Source organism: Rissa tridactyla, chromosome 8 (assembly GCF_028500815.1).
Source record: "Rissa tridactyla isolate bRisTri1 chromosome 8, bRisTri1.patW.cur.20221130, whole genome shotgun sequence".
NCBI lineage: Eukaryota > Metazoa > Chordata > Aves > Charadriiformes > Laridae > Rissa > Rissa tridactyla.
The window spans coordinates 32,023,021-32,047,036 of record NC_071473.1 but is presented as its reverse complement, the minus strand read 5'-3'; the positions used below and the strand labels follow the sequence as shown (position 1 = coordinate 32,047,036).

The 24,016-nt window shown below is 37.9% G+C and overlaps 1 protein-coding gene across 1 annotated transcript in view; it reads right to left on the bottom strand.

Annotated features, from left to right (window-relative positions):
* Positions 1–24,016, bottom strand: part of VAV3 (vav guanine nucleotide exchange factor 3) — a 170,930-nt gene that overhangs the window by 50,626 nt on the left and 96,288 nt on the right. Inside the window, exons 16-19 of the mRNA XM_054211330.1 lie at positions 19,096–19,197; positions 16,418–16,518; positions 7,173–7,195; positions 4,158–4,203 (exon numbers count right to left, since the gene is read on the bottom strand). Coding sequence (XP_054067305.1) covers positions 4,158–4,203; positions 7,173–7,195; positions 16,418–16,518; positions 19,096–19,197 — 272 coding nt within the window. The remainder of the gene's footprint in view (positions 1–4,157; positions 4,204–7,172; positions 7,196–16,417; positions 16,519–19,095; positions 19,198–24,016) is intronic.

Below are 24,016 nucleotides of genomic sequence, written 5' to 3'. Positions count from 1 at the left end.
CTTCTGGGCAAAAACTGACACCAATCTAATCACTTCTCAAATACATTTAAGCAGAATCATGTTGTTTTACAGTAAAATGCAAACTGACCAAGTTTTTCCCAGCTCTTTAGGTGCAGGTGCTTTTACACGTTCATTCTCTCAATAGCTTTTATTATCTGCTGATTAATCCAAAGAAAGGTTATCTAAAACCTGTCTCCCCTAAAACTTAGTAGATGGACCAATTCAGGAGACTATCTGCAACTAGCCCACGAGCTGAAGTCCCAGTGCACATCATAAAGAAAAGGCAAAGTCATATTTTATTTTGTTTTCCAATTTGTTCTTCACTTGTACAGGTTATGCACACATTTCTTTTCTCATGACTATTTCCCAGGAATTTCTCCGTCTCATCATCCATTAATCACTTTTACTTCTCTTTCCTTCTTCTTTAGCACAAAGCAAAGAGCAAGGAGAAAACTGTCGCTGTAAAAACTTTTCACCACATTTCAAAGAAAAACAAGAAAAACAGCCATGAACAACTTATTGCTTTTAGGGTACTTCAGCTAGATAGGCTCCTCCATCAATGAGCTTTACCACCAGAAGGCAAGAGATATTTTAGTCTAGTGTTTTGGTTTTTTTATACCTCACACTGTTTTGTTTAGGCCATCCTCCTAGAACCATAGAATGGTTCGGGTTGGGAGGGACCTTAAAGATCATCTAGTTCCAACCCCCCTGCCATGGGCAGGGACACCTCCCACTAGACCAGGCTGCTCAAAGCCTCATCCAGCCTGGCCTTGAACACTTCCAGGGATGGGGCATCCACAGCTTCTCTGGGCAACCTGTTCCAGTGCCTCACAACCCGCACAGTAAATTTCTTTCTGATATCCCATCTAAATCTACCCTCTTTCAGCTTAAAACCATTACCCCTCATCCTATCATTACACTCCCTGATAAAGAGTCCCTCCCCATCTTTCCTGTAGGCCCCCTTTAGGTACTGGGAGGCTACTATAAGGTCTCCCCGAGCCTTCTCTTCTCCAGGCTGAACAACCCCAACTCTCTCAGCCTGTCCTCATAGCATAGATGCCCCAGCCCTCGGATCATCTTTGTGGCCCTCTGCTGGACCCGTTCCAACAGGTCCATGTCCTTCTTACTTTGGAGGCCCCAGAGCTGTATGCAGTACTCAAGGTGGGGTCCAACCAGAGTGGAACAGAGGGGCAGAATCACCTCCCTCGACCTGCTGGCCATGCTTCTTTTGATGCGGCCCGGGATATGGTTGGCTTTCTGGGCTGCGAGCACACATTGCCGGCTCATGCTGAGCTTCTCATCAACGAACACCCCCAGTCCACCTCAGGGCTGGTCTCAAAAAATAACCTTTTTTTTTTTTTTTTTCTTCTGTGTCCCACCCCCACAGTGTCACCAGCCCACGGGGCAGGCAAAAACACTTTACTGGAAGATGACCACCTCTCTCTCTCTCTTTACTCACAGTACTTCTCATCAAACTTAAATGATTTTTTTCATTCAGGGCTAAGCTGTGTCAGTAAAAGTTGAATTTTGCTCTAACAAGCATAAAAAGAGAAGCACAATGTATCAACTTGACTATGCTATGCCTCCTGCATTCATTATTCTTTACTATGATAGCCAAAGAGAAAACAGAAAGAGACAAGACAGAACATGATGTTGAAAAGTTTGCGCTAAAATACTTGCAGCCCAAAATAACTGTATTTACTGCTGATATCGAACTCCATCAATATTTAGAAACTTTGAGTACTGTTATTGATTCACAACAAATGCCTGCTTTCCTAAACCCATGCTTCGGCACCGTAACGTGCAACACAGGTAGCGGCAGCATATTAAACCTCATAAAGACAAACCAGTCTGGGCAGCAAACTTTTTTTTATTTTAAAAAAAAAAAAAAAAAAAAAAAAAAAAGAAAAAAAGAGAGACAGCACATTAAGATTTATATGTTATCTCTGACTTTGACTACCTCTCTCAGGAAAAAGAGCACCATGTTTCTAGGATTTCCTGAGACTTATATGCCAGCCTTCTTGAAAAGCTCTTAGGATCAATGCCTGAAATAACTGATCTCTTAAAAGTGCTGCTATGTGGATAGCATCTTCTGTCTCTCAAGGCAATGCGCAATCTGATGAGAAATACTACTTAGAATATGCAAAAGAGATGCCAAGAGTTTACCAAAGACATTAATGTCTTAAAAGTTATCTCCACCACATTACAGCAGGACTCTGAATGCGTACGTTGACAAAATGCAAATAGAAAAGCTCACTTCATTTGAAAACTGACAAAGTATACCTATGGAGCCTGTTTACATACAGAGCCTCTTAGTATGCAATATCTTTTTTATTATTATTTATTTAAAAAATTTATAATGTCAGACGCAATTCTGTAAGATAGTCTTCTGCAACAATATCTCTAATAAAGGGACCTAAACATAATGCAGATGTTCTGCATTTCTACTGGCTTTCAAAAATATAATGGAGACCAAGAACTTTACTCAATAAGACTACCCAACAACTCTAACTCAACTACCCAAGAACTTCTGTGTAGGTAAACTCTGGGGGGAAGGGGGGAGAAGCGTGCAGAACTATATTTCAGGCATTGGTTTCAAACAGCTTTTAAACATGTATTAAATTCAATGACTCCAGTGATTTGAATGGTACTTAGTCTCAATAAAAACTAATTTTAAAGTATCCTTGTATATAAAGATCATGTAAATACTTCTATCGGACTTCAACAGCAAGTAAAACCACTGATACACTCAAAGGGATCTCAAAGCTAAATTAGTTCACCTTTTAGGAGTCCACATGAGATAGCTATGCTTAAAGATCTGGACTTATAAGAACTATTCTGCAAGAACACTTCACTGCAACATATACCTACATAATACTGAACAGGAAGAACTCAAACAGTCCCGCTTGGAAGAAGTATTCTCATCCTCTTCTGCCATATTTAATTAAAATTCTTCATGTTTCACTCTCCAACTGTATTAATTTTCAGAGTTACAGGGTGTTCATTTTATACTTTTTGCTTTAATGACTTCAGTCAACAACACACAGAACAATTTAGGAGTATCATGAAGCAATTTTTTTTTGCTAGAGGGAACGAAGTGACGATACGTGTTCCAAAACATGTCAAAGGTACGTGAGTAAGAAAGGTGTGGTCTGTATTCAGCTAGTTACAACATTTAGACTTTCAGAGCCAAGGCAGCTGCAATTCTAGTGGCACAACCAGCATTCCTACTTTTTGAAAAGCGCTTAGCTCTGCCAGGCTGTAATGTGGTGTACGGAGTTGCCATCGTGTTTAATGTTTGACTCCAACTATTCTCAGGTGTCCACATCTAGAAATATTTAATAATCCACGGCTTAGTTTTATTCCAAATAATATCTGCATAACAAATCTCCAGTAATTAAACTATACAAGAAACATAAAGGACAAATGTAATTACTGTAAAAAATGGCGCTAAAAATATCACACATTTACACTGAAAACCACTGAGAGTTTTCTACAGACACATAATGGGTCTCCAGAGGAAATGTTCACCCACTTGAGTATATAGTCTATAAGCAAGGATTTAATTTTCTTAAGGGCTGCTGCTGCCATGATTCCAAAAAAGTATCTACTATAAACTAACAGGAAGGATAGAATCACTTTGAAATTCTACCTAAAACTGCAATCGGTTTATGACTTTTAGAAGAGCAACTCATATTCAATACAGCTAAGCACTGAGCACCACTACAGTTCGGAGTTGAGAATACCCACAACTTTGCAGATCAGAACCTGAGCTTTATAAGCAACTGTCTGCTTTTCATCACTCAGTTATTTCTTTTAAAACTACAGAGTACAGTAGGGTGGGTCATGTTAACCAAAAGCCCAGGGGCATTTTGTTGCTCAGGTAGAACCGAAGCACTGCTTAAAAAAAAAAAAAAAAAAAAAAAAAAAAAAAAAAAAAAACAACAAGAAAAAAAAAGAACAGAGTTCAATCAGCTGACCTTATCTTCAGAATCACAAACAGAGCAATCACTTTAGACCTTCGGGACTTTAGCCATAAAGAAAGTTCGCAACATTGCACGCATCGTAGTGGTATTCATAATGCAACTTGATAAAGCGAGTTACAGCTTTCTCACTCTTTTTATTTAATGTTTAACTATTAAAAAGTCATGGCAAACCTGGGTCCACGTGTCTAGAGTTTCTTCTAATTCCATTCGTTCGTTTCTGCATAGCAAAAACACAAATCAAGGATATGAGTAAACATGTTTTCATGTAGGCACATTGCACTCCTTTCATTCCCACAAGCTACTATGCAAAGCTGGTTTTCTTAAGTTATTTCTCCCAAAGTAGACAGTTTTTTCATACATCCCATGTTTTCTGACACTAGGCTCAAAAGATTCCTAGTCCACAGAAGGTTTATTCATACATCAGCATGTTTTGATACCAAGAGCAAATTTATTTTCCAATTATATATGAATAGGATAGTGGAAAAATACACATTTTTGGCATTATCTGCCCCAGATAATGTCTACAAACACAAAAGTATCAAGCTGCTTGCATTGCTTTAATAACATAGACACTTTCACTATTCCTACTTTGCACTTAAGGTAGATAGAATTTCCTATGCAATTCTTAATTTCCTTATTTTATGGGCAAGTACTTAAATATATTGAGTAACTCACCCCCCTTTCTTTTAAATGTGGATGAACCAGAGCTGTGTGAAATCAGAAATTCTCTGACCTCCAACACGACAGACTTTTTTTTTTTTTTTAATTTTTTAATGTATTTTATACTCCAAGACACTTAATACGGATCCCTGAAAATTACAATGTGAAATAACGCATATCTGTGAACTACTGATCTGCTTTTGCAAACTTGTTTTAACTGGTAGCTTGCATGAAGGCTCATGCATTTATTTATTTTTTTAATCAAACCAAGCAGAGAAACGCATGTTGCATAACAAAGGGAACAATTAGGTTGCTCCGATTTACTTGCAGTTGATAAAAGCTGATGCAGGACACACACCGAGGCAAGCCAGAAAGCAGTACCCTGAGGCACAACCAAATTACTAAACCCTCTAGCAAGCTGGCAAAATGGAATGCTTGGTTTAAAAACAGCCTCCAAACCCTTGAGTCTTCGAACATACTCTCTCTGTACCCCACAATTCTAATTACAGAAAGGATGCAAGTTTTGTTTCATCTGCAGTGTAAAGAAGAAAAATTTAAAACTGCTGCTACAATGGAGGTAATATTACTGAATAAGAACAAAAGGCTCAATTATATCGTAGTTATTTTTTTAAATGGAGGCTGTATTGCTGATAAGGATTGATGCAGAGTGGTGAGTAACCACAGAGTTGCACAAAAGAGGGAAAGGGGCAGGAGTGGGAAAAGCAAGCACGAAGGAAAATACAGAAATGTTTAACTGAAATGAAAAAAAAAAACTAAAAATTATGTGACAACTTTAAGTCATATACACCAAAGGACAGGATGGGAAACAATTTTAAGGAAATAACTCTTGAGCTGTATGAAAACATGCTCAATACCACTAAATATATATTGCAGTACCAGTAGATTTTATTACATTACTGGTATGAAATCTAAATCCATGTTTTCCACAGTGACAGATCCTCAGCTATGCTCAAGTTTTCTTCTGCTCAGAGAGAAATAAGGCAGGCACTTAAATAAGAGTCTTGGTAAAAATGAACGCAATCTTCACATTTTTGATCAACTCAGTAGTCAATAGCAAATCAATAGCTCCAGTGAGGAAGCCATTTTTTCCCCACAAAAAAGATTTATGAATCAAGCTAGGGGGTGAGAAGCTGAGCCACGAGGCACAGTAAGTGACCTGTTGCTGGCTGCCCCGTGCTGCCTGTCAGCCTGAGAGTGCCAAGCAAACTGCCCATGCCGTAGTTTCCATGTTTTAGAGTGCCCTTACTTAGCGGGTATTTCTAGGCAGAGACATGAAACGCCAGGCAGCACACGGCAGGAGGCACGGTTGAGGGAGCAGCGAGGAGAGCAGGCAGGAGCGTTTCAGGCACAGGCATGGACTTTGGCAGTGCAGCCCCCTCTCTCCTCACCCAGAGCTCCTCCCGGGCCACCTCACCCTTCCCCGGCCAGGCCCCTAGGAAGCCGGTGCCCGCTGCGGCCCACAGCCCCTTAGGAGCTGGCCAGAGGGTGCCAGGGCTCCCTGCACCCGGCCACTGCTGCTGGCTGGGTCACAGCGACACTGAAAGAGCTCAAATGTCAGCAAGCACAGACGTGGTCAGCCCTGCACCTGACTACCCCCTGCACCAGCCATAACCAGTAATGACAGCCTTCTGATTCCATCACCCGTTTTAGGGACTGCATCAAACACAGATGTCCTTATGGATAAAAGTAATTTACACGCTCCTATGTTGTTCATAACCAGCGTGTCATTTAAGCAGTTAAATTACCATAAACTTCTGATCTAAAATAGATACTGGAAACAGTTACACTGTACATTTAAAGTGCCGCCCCTCCCTTTATCAGAGCTGGCAGAGAAAGCCCTTCTGCCCTTCAGGTGAAAGGCACCAGGAGCTAGCAACAAAATAACCCCAGGCAGCTTGCAGCCACCTTGGGCTGCAGCAAGGTACGCTATGTGCACCAGGGTAGCTCCTCTGCACAGGGCCCATTTTACCACTCTCTCCAGAGTACATAAATTCCATAGCCATTGGATAACTCTGCAACTGAAGTCTTTTTACATGAAGCAGCAAACACTGCCCTGGCGATCCTTCATCGCCCCGCAGTCTGGCGTGGCAGAGATTGGTACACTAGCATGTTAGTCCAGCAGGGCTCACTAGCAATTAAATAAAAAAAAAAAAAAGAGATTACTTTTAACTCTACTGCTAGGAACAGTTAGCATTTACACATCAGTTGTGAGGCAATGTATGTTTTTACCTGCAACTTAAAAACACATCTCCACCCCTTCCAGTGTTCTCAGCATTAAGCCATATCAACTGAAAATTGACTCACACGTTGAACAGAATACACTTATATTTAATTATGAATACCTGGTTTCTTAGACAACTTCTTTTTTCCACTACTCTAAAGAAATCTGTTGTTAAACGCAGCAGAAAAACATACCTGCTCCAACAGCACACACACAAAGTAAATAAGGAGCTCTTATGTCACCGACAAAACAAACATCACATGCAAAGGAAAACGAATCCTTACCTCATGTTTCAGGTTCCCGTGTTCTGAAACATAAGTAAAAATTGGCATTATTGGCGACTGTAAATTGCACGCTTTTTACAAATCAATCTCAGCCTGTGCTGCGCTGCATTACAGAACCCCCTGCTGCCTTCTTTCGCTACCTGATACCCGCGGCCGCCCCGGCAGCCCGGGGCTGCGCCAGGTCCTGTTGTGCAAACCCTGCTGCGCTCTGCTCCCGCCCACGGGAACGGCTCCCTCCTGCCACCTGTGCCGCACTTCCCAGCAGGGGCAGGGATATCTGGTCCTCTGAAATTTATAGGCTTTTTAGAACTTTTCAAAAATGCCTTACAAATATTGACTCGTTGGGAATTCAAAAGCAATGGTTCCTCATTGCAAGTCAAGTCTACACCTTTTCTCGTCTCTGTCTTTTCGTAGCATGCCAAGATAAGATGTATACCTTTAGCTTCAAAATATTCTATATTTCGTGCCTTTAGAGTTCAATTCAGCATTGCATTAGTATACCACCGACTTTGAAGCCATCGGTGTTTTATTCACCTCTTTTGCTATGAATTTTCTTGTATTACTTAAAAATAAGGAAAAAAAAATAAAGTCCTGTGGGTGATCAGAAGGACTGCATCAGGACAATAACACTTTTGCATGCACACACCCCCACAAATCACAGAAGACACAAAAAGGGGTATTTTTTTACATTTTTCTTTGACTGTCTCATCTGGTAACAGGTATTTGGGTGTACTCTAGATTTTGGTTCACTGCCTTATCAAAGCTCATGCAGCTGTATTTACCTGCGTGCACGCTCTAGGACTGCACAAACTGCACATGCCCTGTCTGTACCTCATCACCTTTGAAAACTTTTACTGTAGTATCTCGTAAACAGTAAGCCATATCCACAGTAAATGGACTAAAAAGCTTTAACTGCAAGTAGATTGCGCTCTGCTAAAAAAAAATTATATTAAATAGTAAAGTGTGGGAAAAAAAATAATCTTTGGCTTTCTCGCATTTTATGCAAAGCCGATAAGGCATGCCGAGACCAAGCACGCCAGCTGAGGGCTCGGGGCTGGGCCGGGGAGGCACAGCCTGTTTACCACTGGCAGAGCTCTCTTCTCACGTACGCTCTCGGTCACCGTTCCCTCTCTCATACCGTGTGCCAAAGACGCATCGTCTTGTCATCCACAGAAAACACTTTTATGATTATAACCTTTCCAAATGTATTAATTTGCATTTGTACAGTGAGCAAAGAGAAGAAAAATAAGCCCGCCCCAAAGAGGGAGATGCAGGTAGACTACTGAGGTTTTCTAAGGAGCCTAAGGAAATTAGTTGCCCAAGTGCTGCTGAAATTCAATATAATTTTGGTATTTACTTTCACAATTTGATACACCTTTCAGAATTTTTGCCAAAATCTGAATAAAATCACTTTTTTAGAGTGTTTCATCTCAACATTATAGGTGACTTCAAATGAAGGGAAGTCATTTAGGGAAGTACTGGCAGGGAGGGACAAAACTTCAAATTCAGACTTACGGTTTGGGTTTGATTATTTTTTTTTTTAGATGGCCTTTTAAGTTCTGAAGATCTCTTATCAAAAGAATTAAATGGAAATGTCATTCTATCCTCCAATGGGAATTAATGAATCTTATTTTTAATGGTTGCTGTTGAACATTATTTTTACCTCTAGGAAATATCCCAAACCCAACTAGATGAATGAGCTCCATTTGGTGATTGCAGTATCACAACACTTTTCAAAATAAATAATTAAAAGAAACTCGCTGATTAACTCTCAATAATTGGATTCAAGTAATCACTACACAGGAAGGTAATAAATGCTCCTGATAATTCGCATAAAATAAATTTAATTAAAAGGGAGGTGGGGGGATTAGATTAAAAAGAAGGCCCAAAACTTTGCCAACACTGATGGACTAAAGTGCCATTTGTGACTTCACTATTAATACTTCAGGAATAGAAAAATATCCAGTACCTGTATTTCTACATAAAAGCCTATTCAAAAAATAAGACTTATGTTTGTCTTATTATTTCATTACAGTTTAAATATTCCTGTATTTCAGAATATTCTGTATTGAATTATGTGAATTGCTTCCTCATGAGATCTTTTTTCTAAATGTTACACAAGAGCAAAAAACCCTCATTTCTATTTATTTCTACTTTTAGAAAAAAAGAATGTCTGAGGATATCCACCAGCAGATATTTTACACATGACAATTTAAATTCAAGCTCCTACTCATCAGCAACATGCCAATGAAATTATCAAGTGAGTAAGTTCTCAGTTCTGACAGCAGGCTACTTTTACTGGCATAGTTCAGCAAAATTTTCAGGTTTTTTGTTTATTTCCTAAGGCCATGATACCATTGGGTCACATTTTGATAATTATATTTTACTACAAAAGCAACAGGAGCAGCAGCTGGCCTGAATAAATGAGGGAGCACAGATCGGAAAATGGGAATAAGCTGCTCCCCAGGGATGCAACAGTGCGGCTGGATTTACATGCTAACTAAATAGAGAGTAAATAAAAAGGTTATATAGTAAACTACTCACCTTCCTATTTTAAAAGAAAATTTAAAATATTTAAAATGCAGGAAGTATACAGTAAGCTACTTTGAAGGAGCTGTGGGACTACCTGCTCCTTTCCGGTCATTTAGCTAGTCACTGCATAATCAGAAGAAAAGCACGTCATGACCTAGTCGTACCATAGTGTAGGACTCCGCACAAAATATCAATCAAGCCCCTTAAGTGACTTCTGTTCAGATTGAGCAAGGATGGTTAGTTAAACAATACAGCTCAACCTTTGTTGCAGTTAAACAAAAGGTGGTGTAAGTCCAATGGAAATTCTGGGATTTGAACATTTACTTGTCAATTCTGTTGGCATGGTAGGTTTGGAGGAGAGCTGGCAATTTTGCAACTATTGATCAAGTCAGCAAAAAGGTAAACAGTGAAAGCTGCTGTTTTCTTTTCAGATGTCAAAAACACATGCTTTTTATGAATAATGTCTAATGAGCTGTAGCAAGCAATTATTACATTAACAGCATGGACTATATTATTGAGTATACACATTACCATATGAAAGCAACTCTAAACTTAACCCATTCATATGGTTACATTTTCTTTCAAGTTCATCACACAGTTGAAGAAACTTCTTTTCCAACTAGGGAAATGCAGTACTTTTTCAAATGGAATTATCTGAGGGAGAAAGGAATCATGCATAAGCTAACTAAAAATTACTATAAAAATGCCCACTTAATGTTTTTCTAATCTATTTAGGCCCTGACGAGAGATGCTCCTAACATTCCCTGGGAACAGTGATATAAAGAAGAAAATTTTGTGGGTTTGGCACCGTATTTAAAATATTCAAAACATTTTCAGATTCTAGAACCATTATTGGAGGTTCATCTAATTGAAATATTCAATAGTCTGTTGAACCAGCAACCATTTGCCTGAGAATGTGTAATTCAATATAATTGGACAGACTTGGAAAAATTCCAGTCTGGCAATAGAAATGGATTGTTAATTCTGCTGGTTTAGACTAGGAAACAGACTGGAGTTCTGGAGTATGTTCTGGGCAGAGTGATACTGTTTTATCAGTCCTGAAGGCCTCTGCAGAAATTGCAAGGGCCACAGAACAACCTGCACAATGCAAGTGGGCATAAGGAGGGAGACAGTTTCTCCCTTTGTCTGCTAAAGGTGTGTCTTACTCATGCTCACTTACCAAAGGTCCCAGTCTTAACCATTCCCAAATAGAAACTCTTCCGACTAGTGGGAGAGCATCACCAGGTAAGTAAAATTGTCCTCTGCCTTGAAATAAGGCATAGGAGCACAGCTGAGAAGCCAGAGGAGTAGAAACAGAAGGGGAGACCTCCACATCAGCCACCAGAGGAAAGAACACCACATACATCCTTATATGGCCCCGTCAGGGAAATATGTGCATCCATTTTGTAATCCTTGTGTTTAAGGATTTCATAAGGCTTTGTCTTTAAGACTGCACAATCAGACTTGAAGTTCATCCGAACATTAGCAAAAAAGAGGGGGCACGAAGGATTTCAAGTCACAGACAAAATTAAGCGATGGGACATAAAGGTAAAATATATGAAAATGCAGAGGACTAGTTGAGCTTGTATAGGGCAGCACTTCAGGGGAAAAACATTAAACCAATAATGACAGAAATGAGCACAGAAGACTGGGGGGTTGGACTAGGTGATCTCTGAAGGTCCCTTCCAACCCCTACAATTCTGTGTGATTCGACCAGCACTGCTGACTTACGGCAACAAGGGCAGGAACAATAACACAAAAAACCAAGGCCTAAATGCAGACCTTTTGTTTTATTTATTAATTCAGCTGATTAACTCTGCATCTTTTATTGCTGTGACTGCTACAGTCTGTTGAACTGGCCTTCTCTGAAGCAAAACATCTGAAGAGCTGGCATATGTTTGTGTATAAGGCGTAGCGTGACAACACAGCAATTTATCTTCAGATTTTGTGAATGTTTCTCAGAAGTGCATCATCTAAATCTGACACTTATTAAATTTGTCATTCTAAAGGTTTCTTTGGATGTCTTTTTGGATGTTTTGAATTTTCACAAACTGTGACTTGGAATGAAATACAAAAAGATTTAATCCACTCAGGGAGGTTCTAAGCATCATTTCAGAAAGGCTAGCAAAAACTTCTGCTTACTAGTCTAAAAAGAAAACAAAATCTTAAACTGTACAAAACTAGAAAATGCTGAAAAAAATTCAAATGCCTTTAAAAAACCTAATGGTATATTCTTATAGCAGCATTTTGAATTCTGACCACCTCTTTTAAAATAGACCTCTAGAAATAGAAGAATTCTACAGAATGGGAATGGAAATTGAGGCATAGAAAAAGTTCCACTTGTGAAGAGATAATAAAAAAAATTTAAGACTATTCAGTTCAGAGAGTATATTAATAAGAGGTCATGAGAAGTTACAAAATGATTTATCATATAGAAGCAGTCAGTCAAGGCTTCCATTGACCTTTCTCACAAAAACCCACAAAGTCTCATGTTAAATTAAAAAGGTCAAACATAACCAGGATAAGATATGCAACCTACAAAAAACAACAATAAAACCTAAAAGCCAAACAAGAACTTTACAAAACTCACTGCTCGCTCCAAAACTTCTGAAATGCAGTTAGATATTTCTATCAAGAAAAATAGGGAAGGTATGCAAAAGCATTAACAAGATATAAAAACTCTTAGAACACCAAAAAGATAAAAAGAAAATTTCACAGGATTAAGAAAGTAGCCTCATTCCTGGGCATTGTCTTCCACACAGGGGATTTGCACTTTCCTGTGAAGCATCTCAAATCAACCATTGGCAGAATGACAGAACACCAGATTAAACAGACCACATGTATATCATGGGATATATATGTACATATTCCATGTCTGTGGCCATAACTAATACCACATGACTGGGGAATAATAATGTCCAGTTTCCTAAAAAGATGATTGTGTTTCATGTCCATTATACCCTGTGAAAAAGGCTCTACTAGTTCCCTAGAAACAAAAGAAATATATAGTGGCACAATAAACGTTCCAGGCATTTTGCTACTATTGAAGCATTCCGGCTACGCTCCACAATTTCTTATCTAACAGCACTCTCAGGCCACCTTTGCTAATTTCCCATAGGAGCAGCAAATGTTACTACTAGAAAAATTAAATTTAATGTAAATTAATTTCTCTAAAGATTAAAAAAAAAAACAAATCAGCTTCAAAATTAAAACTATGTTAGAATTTTGTGCATGTAGAGCATACTGTTTCCACAAAATGGAAATGTTGACTTTTACATGGTATCTTTGTGTCTGCATTCTTTTAATAACATTTCATAACTTAGCAGGCATGGCAGATAACTTATGGGAGACTTAATTTCTCAGTATAGTTCTGGAAAATCATTCCTACTTAAGCTGCACAAACCAGTATTTAAAATAGTCTGAATTGTCCCATCCCTTTATGGACCATATAGGAAAGCAGGAACTGGTAAAGCTCCTCCTTAAACCTTTCCTTTCTCTGTGCACATTATGAATAGACAGCACTGCTCAATCAACACTTCTTGCTTTAAAAAGGCAAATAAAGAGTAAAAAAGGAAAACAGTAGAGAAAAATCTCAATATTTCCCTTCCTATTCATTGCCTAAAGTCCCTCATCAGGTGGAGAGCAGACACATTTTCAGCAAAGTGGGCAAAACCATTTGCCCTTTCTATACTTATTCATTCATAGAGCAAGAGGGAGCATGGCAAGAACTGTAATTTCGAGTTTGCTTTTGCTGCTACAATCTACTCTCAGAGCAGACTGTAAGGAAGCCACAGCCCAGCACCTCCCGTCATTCTGCCTCATGAACAGGTGGAAGATGCACAACCCTTCTAGCTTGTACTAGAGCTACAGAAATCTGGGAGCCTTTGCATAGGAAAAAAAATAGACTGAAAAGAGAAAAAGAAGTTTGAAGAAAGGACAGAGAGCAGAACACCTGGATATAAGCAAAACATGTAACGCAAAACAGTATCTTAACAATACAGTTGCTTCCAGCTTCACTAAAGAAAGACTCAGTACAGCATCATTTTACAAAAATCAGGGCAATGATTTAAAGTAAAATCCAAAATAACATTCTGCTCCTTTGAAGTTGCAAAATGATAATTTATTCCACTTACAAAGGAGCAGAAATGTTATTTATTTTTTTTCTTCATTTTGTTCCCTCTAGCAAGTGCACAGCATTACTTAAGTATATATACAGAAAAACTGCAAGAAATCAGACCTTGTGTTATCTAGGAATTTATGGCCATTCTTACTGATACACATTGCACCATATGTGTCCACAGATCTTTACAGAGGAATAGAAAGACAAGCTCCTGCCTCCTGGGGTGCCAGCTATCCAATTAAAATAAAAACTACAAAAGCGATTAAAACAGAAGGTGCAAAGGAAAGAAAAAGTAGAAGTAGGCGGGGTTTATACCACAGAAGATAGCTCTCTTGTGAAGAACAGTATGTGTTTGTTTTTCCACTCTATTAATTTAAATTTAATTGCTTTAAAATATTCAATTTTTAACATAATTTTAAATATTTATTTTCTTTAGAATATCCATAGGAGGTTCTATGAAAAAAAATCTGTGTTACAAAAAGCATTTCAATGAAAAATACCACGGTTGCTTTTATGGTTTTCAGATCTACAAAAGGTTATTTTTTAAAAATCCAGACTTGGACAACAGCATGGAAGATCTACAATGCAGGAAAGCAACTGAGAAAGCAAAGTTTATTGACTGCAGGAGAACTCAGCACCTGCTAAGCCCTCAGCACAGGAAAGACGTGGACCTGTTGGAGCAAGGCCAGAGGATGGCCATGAAGATGATCAGAAGGCTGGAGCACCTCTCCTATGAGGACAGGCTGAGAGAGTTGGGGTTGTTCAGCCTGGAGAAGAGAAGGCTCCCTTCTCTTTTTGTGGCCTTTCAATACTTAAAGAGACCTTATTGAGGTCTTTCAGTACTTAAAGGGGGCCTACAGGAAAGATGGGGACAAAATTTTTAGCAGGGCCTGTTGCGATAGGACAAGGGGTAATGGCTTTAAACTAAAAGAGGGAAGATTTAGATTAGATATAAGGAGGAATTTTTTTTACAATGAGGGTGGTGAAACACTGGCACAGGCTGCCCAGAGAGGCTGTAGATGTCCCATCCCTGGCAACATTCATGGTCAGGTTGGACGGGGCTCTGAGCAACCTGATCTGGTTGAAGATGTCCCTGCTCATTGCATGGGGATTGGACTAGATGGCCTTTAAAGGTCCCTTCCAACCCAAACTATTCTATGATTCTTTGATTCTGATGATTTTATCAAAGAATGAAGGCAGGCAAATAGCACAGTGAGCCAAAACCCAAGTAGAACTCAGAAACAAGCTTATACAATTTTGAAAGGAAGAAAAAGCCAAAACAAAAATCTTGAAGCAGCAGCTTAGTGAAGAGCAGTGGATGGAATCATGATGTAATTCAAGCAGTGGGAGAGCAACTATCTCTACAACAGCATTTTGCAAAGATTTTCAACAGTAAAGTCAAAAAGAAAATAACCCCATGGAGGAGGTTGCGGTAGCTTATGTGAGATATGTGAGACATGAGAAACTTCACAAACTGTACTGAAATAATTCTGGAAAGGAATGTGCAGGTTTTAGAGAATTGAGAAGGACAATTAACTAGAAACTTCCCCAACATATACAACTATACTTTCCAGAAATCATCATGTGTTCCAATGGCTTTTGTCTTTCAAACACATTCAAACAACAGGAATTCAAACATATTAATCGGGAGGGAGATTTGGGGGTGGTGAGGTGTGTGTTTGTCAGGTGTCCCCCCCACCAACACCAAATAATCTCCAGAAAGAAGAAAGAATAGTGAAGAACCTGGACAGAGGGAAGAGTGAAAAACAGCACTATGGTTATGTGACTGGCTGGAGCGTAATGAAATCACTGCCACCGATTGAACAGCTACAGGGAAGGAAAGGGGCAAATGATGAGAGCTAACATTTGGCATTAGCAGTGGGAGATCCGGAGGATGTCAGAATTATGGATACAATACTGAGCAGAAACGAAAGAGGTCAAATTTGAGTCGTCAGAGGGAGACCAAACGGTAGCTGAAGTCAAAACAGTCTTTGAGGTCCCAAAGAGCAGAAGAAGAATAGGGCACATGCAAAGTGACAATGCCCAGGGAAGAAAACTCACAGAGTACCGCAATCGATTAAAAGAAGAGGAAAAAAACGGTCCTTAGATGTGGGAAGTGGAGAGAGCCATCAATCACCTTTTTGTGAATATTGTGAGTGGACAGAAACCATGGAAACCAAAGAGATGAAAGAGGCAACACAAACAAACAGCTATAGGAGCAGAGAGGAAAATATGGAAATTGATATAGACATAAAGGGAGAACCACAAGGATGATAGATGATATGCCGTACAGTATGTGTTACATATGAGCAGTCTACGATTAAAATGAGAGCAATTCTTTGTTGTATACGACATTGACGAAGAAATTGGGTTTGACCTATAACAGTTCTCTCCTGCTTTCAAACATTTCAATTTAGTAGCAATAAAAATCCCTATGAATTCTAAATGCAATTCTAATTGTGCTTATAAATGGTAGTTTCACAAGTATGTATGTTACAATAAACACAAATTAGAGTCAAATTAAACCTTAATTATATCTAGCAAGTTTTATGTCCTAATTAAAAATGGTATTCTAACAATAAAAATGACTTACCACCTGAATTAGCTCTGCCACAATTGTCTAATCTTCCTAAACACTCTTTGTGTGCTCCCGCGCCACACTTAGAACATAAATAGCCTTGATAAAATGTTCCCCTGTAAAATAAAATTCGGTAGTGATACATTAGAGATGATAAATTCCATACATAAAGGAAATAAGAGACATGGCAGAAGGTATTAAAAGTCATTTGCTGCTCTGCATAATGATGGTCCTTACAGGCTTAAGAAAAAGTGACAACTGACAAGCAGCTCATCCGCTTTTTGTCACTACTAGCCATTTAAAAATCACAACTAGATGGTTCTTCTGGACTATTAGTAGAAAAATAATCTCCATTTCAATTTAGCCCAAAGCAACTTTGGCACAGTACACTTGAAATTGTACCAATATGTATCTATCCTACTATAGATCTACACTTTGTTTCATCTCAATGGGAATTTGCCTACACACCATGAAGAATAAGATCCATTCCAAGAGAGTTGCATTAAGGAGTTTATAGGCTACATTGCAGCTATTCTTGACTTTAAATTTGTTCATTTACACACATATGCACGCACACAAAAAAAAGATATAGATATCCAGGTACACTTTAGTTAATGTTGAGAGCTGCTAAATAAGCAGACTTTCCTTACTCTAGATGTCCTCCAATTTCCCTTAATGAATCGGAATCTGAATTTGAATCTGAGGAAACGGATTTATTTCAGATTTTGTATGGGTTTTCTCTCAGGTATGATTCACTGAATGGCTAACAGGGGCACTGTTTTTTACATGTACCTCTAAACAATTATATGAGTTCCATCTACTGATGTATCTGCTTACTCTTCACACTAGACTTGTCTGTCTCCGACATCATCCTGACCAGTTTGGAGTGGTTATGCATCCTACTCTAACGTAACACCTTCAGCTTCAAAGGAAAATCAGGTATCTCATATGGAACACAGGACCGCACAAGTTAAACCTTAATGAAATGTACAGCAACTGCTATTTACTACAGCAATTTCTAGACTGCTAGTGATGAAATATATTTTTAATTAAATTCAGAAGCTCAGTACTTTTAAGGATTGGAATACGCAAACTTAAAGACAAATAAGTAGAAAGTATAAAAATATTTTAATGCAGTCTTCCATATTTTTTTTTTCTTATTGCTACACAGGAATGCAAGATTCTCTAGATAAAAATATGGGATGTAACATTATCTTTCACTACAGATGCTTCTAAGACCAGGATTTTATTCCCACTTAAAGATTAGGCAGTAAGGTTCAGATTTTTTTTTTCCAAGTATTTACACATTAGCTTATGTTTGAAGCTTAAAATGACAATCCCTTTTAAAAAATGACTTAGGCACTTTATGAAGCTAAGTCCAGTAGGCTTTCAATACAACTTAGATATCCAGGGGAATACCCAAGCTATCTTCAAGCAAATTGGTATGCCTATGCAGAGCAATGCAGCATCCCGCGGGCTGTGTCCCGAAAGCAAGAGAGCTGTTTCTCAGCAACAGCAGTTAGTGCAGTAACAGAGACACGACAACTCTACTATACTGCTTCAAATTCAGAAAGTAGCCCTGCCGTCTCTCTTTAAGTTCCTTAAAAGTTCAGGACATCTGCCCCGCTCTTCGTAGTCACTTAGACCTTATTGCATTGAGGAAAAAAAAAAATCATCCAAAAAAAAAAAATCTCTGAAAATCCAGGTCAATCTAACTGTTCAGAAAAAAGGTTGCTAAAGGAAAAAATACATGAGAGGGAAGAATATACCTGAAGTTATTTTATTCCATGCCTGTGCTTAATAAAAGCACTACCCATACTTCAAATGACCTTTCTAAAATGCTGTAGCTACATTTTTCGAAACATCAACAATATGCAACATGAGCACCTGAACTGGCCAAAGTTTACAAAGCTTTTGCACCTCCAACTTACACTATGAAATTTAGGTTCAATACACACCTCTATACCATTGGACATTCCATATTTACAAAAAACCAAGGTAGCTCCTAAAAGATAGCTTGAATAACGAATGAGAAACTACAGATGTGCATGCGTGTGTGTTTCAGAGGAAAGAGGCAGAAAACATGGAATTTCTTAGCTTAATTTAGCCTTACAGATCCTTGCTCTTGAAAGCATTAGCTGTTTGCTTGCATTTCTTATCTAGCTTTGTAACATCTATCTTCAATTTGTCTACATATCTCTGGTTCAGAAATGCCTGTTAATGCCTCACAGTTATTTTCTGCCTCACAAAGCAAGCTCCCCCTATCAAGCATTTATGAGCATTGTCATAATCCGATTTTCTGAAAAAAATATTCCATCTGTTCTTGCAACTGGTGGTCTACAGCAGTGGGACCTGTGGAACAGTCATGGTAGTCAAAGCTGTACAAAATGCTTGTCATTCACTCTTACATAAGAACTTCTGTATTAAATAAAGCAATTCTCAAAGAATTGTGATAAAGTACCCTTCTGATAAATGAGGAGCATCTTGAGGTTTTGAGCTTTTAATAGCACTCCTGCTAATATTTGGAAATTTGATCGTAAAAACTTGCTAATACAACGAGAAATACTACGTATGACTTCATGGCTTGTCTCTCTTGGACAAGTAACCAGCTAGCCATGTATTTCCACACACTCCTTTGATTCAGATATTTCACCTGGGGGGAAAAAAAAAAACCACACCCTTAAAAATCTTACCTCAGAAGCATCTGGCAGACTTTGCAAGATGTCACGCGACTGAAGGTATGCATTTTGAACTCATGAAAGCTGGTATCCGCATAGTCTGGCCGTATGTTTGACCTTAAAAAAAAAAAAAAAATATTAAAAATCTGCTTTAAACTGATGAAATCTAGAACATTATGCAGCATTCACAGCAGGAAACCCTGAATCCGCGAACAACTAGTTTTATTAACACTTTAATGTTTTTCCCTGAGGTGAGCCAGAAATATGGATTTTACCACACACCTTGAAACGAAGTCTGAATTATGATATTATGCAGACCTGGTCCTTAAAATACACCCTGCAACTACCTTAACTGTCACAATAACTAGAAAGACCATACATCAAAACAAACATCATCTGGTTTTTATTCCTACTCAAGTAACTAGGATCATTTTATGGACCTAAAGAAGGCTCACTTTTTCATTCTCAAGTATTTTGTTATGTGGATGTACAAGGAAGAGCAGCTCACACCAAGAACCACGACATTGGAAAACATGAGCAGCAAATTTGTGACAGTTAGGTCACAATTATGCAGCAATACACTGGGTAACATAAGTGATTTCAAAAGCAGTTAGAAAATATCTACTGGGGTTTAGCTAGTCTTTCTTAAATGAGTTGCCCAATGCCTGCAGCTGTTGCTACGCACACTTAATTTAACAAATAAAACAGAAGATCACTATTCATACTGCTAAGATACTAACACACTATCGTCAGACTTATTTCCAAACATCAAATTTATGTACAAAGCAGTGGTCCATTATTGCACATGTGTTTTGTTTATCCTCCCTACTGATCCCTTTTAGAAGCAGGAGTATAATTTAAAAGTGACGTGTTTTCTTGCAGCGGTGACTGTTTGCAGGTTTACTTAAATTTTATTAAGTAATCCATTCAATTTTTTCTGCTATCTTCCCAATTTCCAAGACTCAGGGGACAACAGGAATTTTCAATTGATTTGGTTTTGGTTTTGTTTTTTTTGTTTGTTTTTTTTTTTTTTTTTTTTTTTTTTTTTTAATTCAGTAACATCCCCAAACTAGCTTAACACCATCAAAACCAGTAACACTGAAATGCTAGGTGCATAATTTAATACTAAGCTAGATTGTATCAGACAAGCAAAAAAAAATATATAGTAAGGATTAATGTATTTTAAAATATTATTTATATTGGAATTCTGGTATTTTTCTAGCAAAAACATAGGAATGCACGATGCACAGGAATTTAAAATAGGAAAAAAAAACCCCGAGGGTAAGAATGTAAGAATCTACAACACTCAAAGAAAAGACCAGAAGCTCTTCCAACACACAGAATTACAACTTCATGCATTAAAGTTGGAGATACTCATCATAGAAATTTCATTTTTATGTATTATAAATAACTTCTAGACTAAAACATAGACCAGCCACAAACTGCAAGGAAACATAAATATAGCTAACCATGCAAGCATCAATCTCTCCAGGACTGAATGAAAAGTCTTATGAAAAAAAAATTCAAAGAATCTGTTTAAGTACCTAGGGTCAGAAAGGTCAGTCTTCTGATCCGCCTGCTGAAAATGAATGTGCTGAAAATGAAACTATACTCAAAAAGCAAATGGGATTTTGCTTTTATGCTTGAAAATAATCTTACAGTCAGTACTGTTTTAACTAGCTCACTAGTGTCTCTCTCTCTGCTATGATATGCAAGATGTCAATACCACAGCTCCTGCCTACTAAAACGGGCATGGATACTACCCATTCACAGCAGGAAGGTACAGCTATCAGGATAGAATTAATCTCAAAAAAGTAAAGAACTTTTTAAAGCAGGAGAACAGTGTATAATTTTGGGGTGGTTAACTCCACAGAGCAAGGCCTGTATTTTACAACATGTTTACGAAGGGACTGCTAAGACCTCTTAGGCTACACAAGTTAACTATGGACAGTCCTGAAAACTCCCTAGAACAAGTTACAGTACTTACACCCCCAACAAAAGCTGCTTTTTGTTGACCATTTCATTCAGGCCAGGATAGCTTGCAAAACATGTCAAAAGTATCAGCCTAATGTGCAGAGACTGATCAGATTTGAAAGCGTATCAAATTAATCCTAACAACTGGACCATTTTTCAAGAACAAGCCAAAGAAAAAATTCCATTCATTTAATTAGAATAGGATCAATCTTCAAAAAATAATAAGCATAGTGGATGAAAAGAAAAAAAAAAAAAGACAACCTCACACAGATAGTTGTTTAACACAAGCATATCACTATATAACTTCCTTTCGTATGTAAAAATTCTCTTCCATTCTTCTCTCGGGCTATCTTCCACAAAGATTGAAATACATGAACTACTGAAAATATACCTCCTATTAACAGAACAAAGATGATACACTGTGTTCACTCTTCTTTATATTAAAAGTAATATTTGAGTTTCTTTATATTTTATAAAGCCATTCAGTTTCATTTTGCAGTCCTTAATAGAAAAAGTTACTATTGAGAGGAAAGAAAGCATAGTGCTAAAGTGGCAAAGAATAAAGCTGATGCCGCACGGAAGAGCTGTCACAAGGCCCTCCACCTTATTTCAACATAAGTTGTTTTATTGCACCTCTAAGCTAAACTATCGGATTATAAAGTCCTAAATAAGACAGAAGATTTATCCAGATAAACAGACTTACAACTTCGGCTCTCTACTGTATGCAAAAGTTTGGATACACTTGTCCTACTTGCATAACTGAAAACATATAATACAATACAAACTGTGGAACATAATTCAAGCTCCAGTTTATCTTCTCCACTATTACCTACGGGAGGACCTGGTTTGGTTCCAAGTACTACTCAGTTCTTAAAAATCATAAAAATGTACCATGAAGAGTGAATCCCTCACTTTCTTTAAACCCCAGCATGTATTAGTTTAGTAGTTGTAAGACTCTAATGATTGCTTCAATAAATTCTCTATCTAAAAACCTTTTCTTTCTTGACCACCTACACATCTTTCATACTTCCTACCAATTCACTGCCATCTAACTTTATGTATTTCCTTGTTCACTAAGGCCAAGCTAGCACAAAGATCTTCTAAAACAGCTTTTTTTTTTTTTTTTTAAAAGACATGAGCCTGAGTAGCTCTTTTAGGGGCAGATAGGAACTATTCATAAACCAAAAGGACCTTTTAAATTTTGCTAGCCCGCCCTTCCACCACTCAGAAGATACCCTTTTTCTCCCTTTTTTCACCCAAAGCCACATCGCTCAGAAGGAAAAGCCTAAAAATCCCTAACAACAAAAGTTTAGTGAATCAAAGGAGATGCCACTGAAGTACATTACCCATACATTAAAGGAATCTGGAGGGGACTAAAGCCTCAGCATAGCACAGAAGATCCTGTGCAGAAAGAGCAGGAATCAGCAAGAGACCTACCTGCTGCTAGCAACCAACAACCTAACCTGCTGCTTAGTCTTATTTTTTGTGCAGACTTAGAAGATACTTACGAGCTGTCGTCTTAAAATGAACAATGCCATTGCATTCACTGAGAACAACATTCGAGTTCTCTTTTGTCTCTTCCTTTCTATTTTCTAATCACTCATCCTTACTGTCTCGGATTTAAAGCCAGACAGGAATGGGAAAATATAATGTGTTTTATTTCACTTTACACATCAGCAAAATATATTCTCAAATTTGAGAGTTTGTCACATTTCAAAAAGATATGGATTTTACCCATTATCTCATCATTTTCTTCAAAAGGAAATAGTCTATTAAAAATATTAATATTTAGATACATTATCAGTTGATTCATGTTGGACAAGAAGGCGTTTCGTCACTGCTCAAATAAAAAAAAAAACATTCACATTTATGAGAAAGCAAAAGTTTCCACCCATCAATAAAGGCATTAGAAAAGAACCACACAAAGTAAGAAATCATATGCTAACTCTGAAGACACAGTACTGTAAAGTGAAGCACAAAATAGAAAGATAATTAATGATACAACAAAAACCAGAAAAAACTACAGCAAAAATAAAAAGATAATGTGTATTACCTACTGTAAATGTAGAGGTGGAATAAGGAAAGCTTTATAGGAAAATATATATTGCAGTATTAACCATAGACAGGAAAACTCTTGCACATTCTAGTACCTGATCAGTCATGCAGCAATATGGCAAACTCAGTTCTGTAGTCACATCACATCAGACAAGTCTGGGATAATCTGAGGTGATGCACTGTAACAGTATATATCAAGTAGCAAGTCTTTTAATGTAAAGTCTGAAACTTAATGAATCTAGGGGTTTGATATTTTAGTTTTCAATAAATAATGCAAAAATAACCCAACTTGATACCACACAAAAGTTTCCAACTAGAGATTAAGTAAAACTCATCTGTGACTGTCCAAGCCCAAATACCACCAGGACCATAGGAAACTTCTTTCCACAAAACTTTGCACACCGAATAGCATATACTATTTTTTGATTTTTTTTGAATATAGTAAATAAAGCTGATAACTTCAGTCACAGGACAGCATACAAGTTTTCATAGTCATGTCATGTCCAACCATAAAGGAGCTCTTTCAGTTACAGCATTCAAGCCTTATGCTGAGAATACAGAACAGAGCTGCCACAACACAGTAAAGAGAACATTTCAGCCTTCTCAAATCTTCTTTTCCCTTCTAATTCCCAACCTGTGGGCATGTTCCAAGACACAGAAAAACCTGAAAATTAGGTGGGTATTAATTTAAGCTAATATTTTCTTCTTCAGAATGAAGATTTCGTGGCCGGGGGTGGGGGGAACACACACACGATTGTTATGAAAATTCAAACATATTGAAGTAATTTCTGTGGCTAGCCTTAGGAAAAATCTAATTTAGGACTTAAACTGGGTTCCTTCCCCATCACAGTGGAACAGTCACCAGGGAAGCACTCTCACAGGTTCCTCAGTCCTCTTTCACAATAAC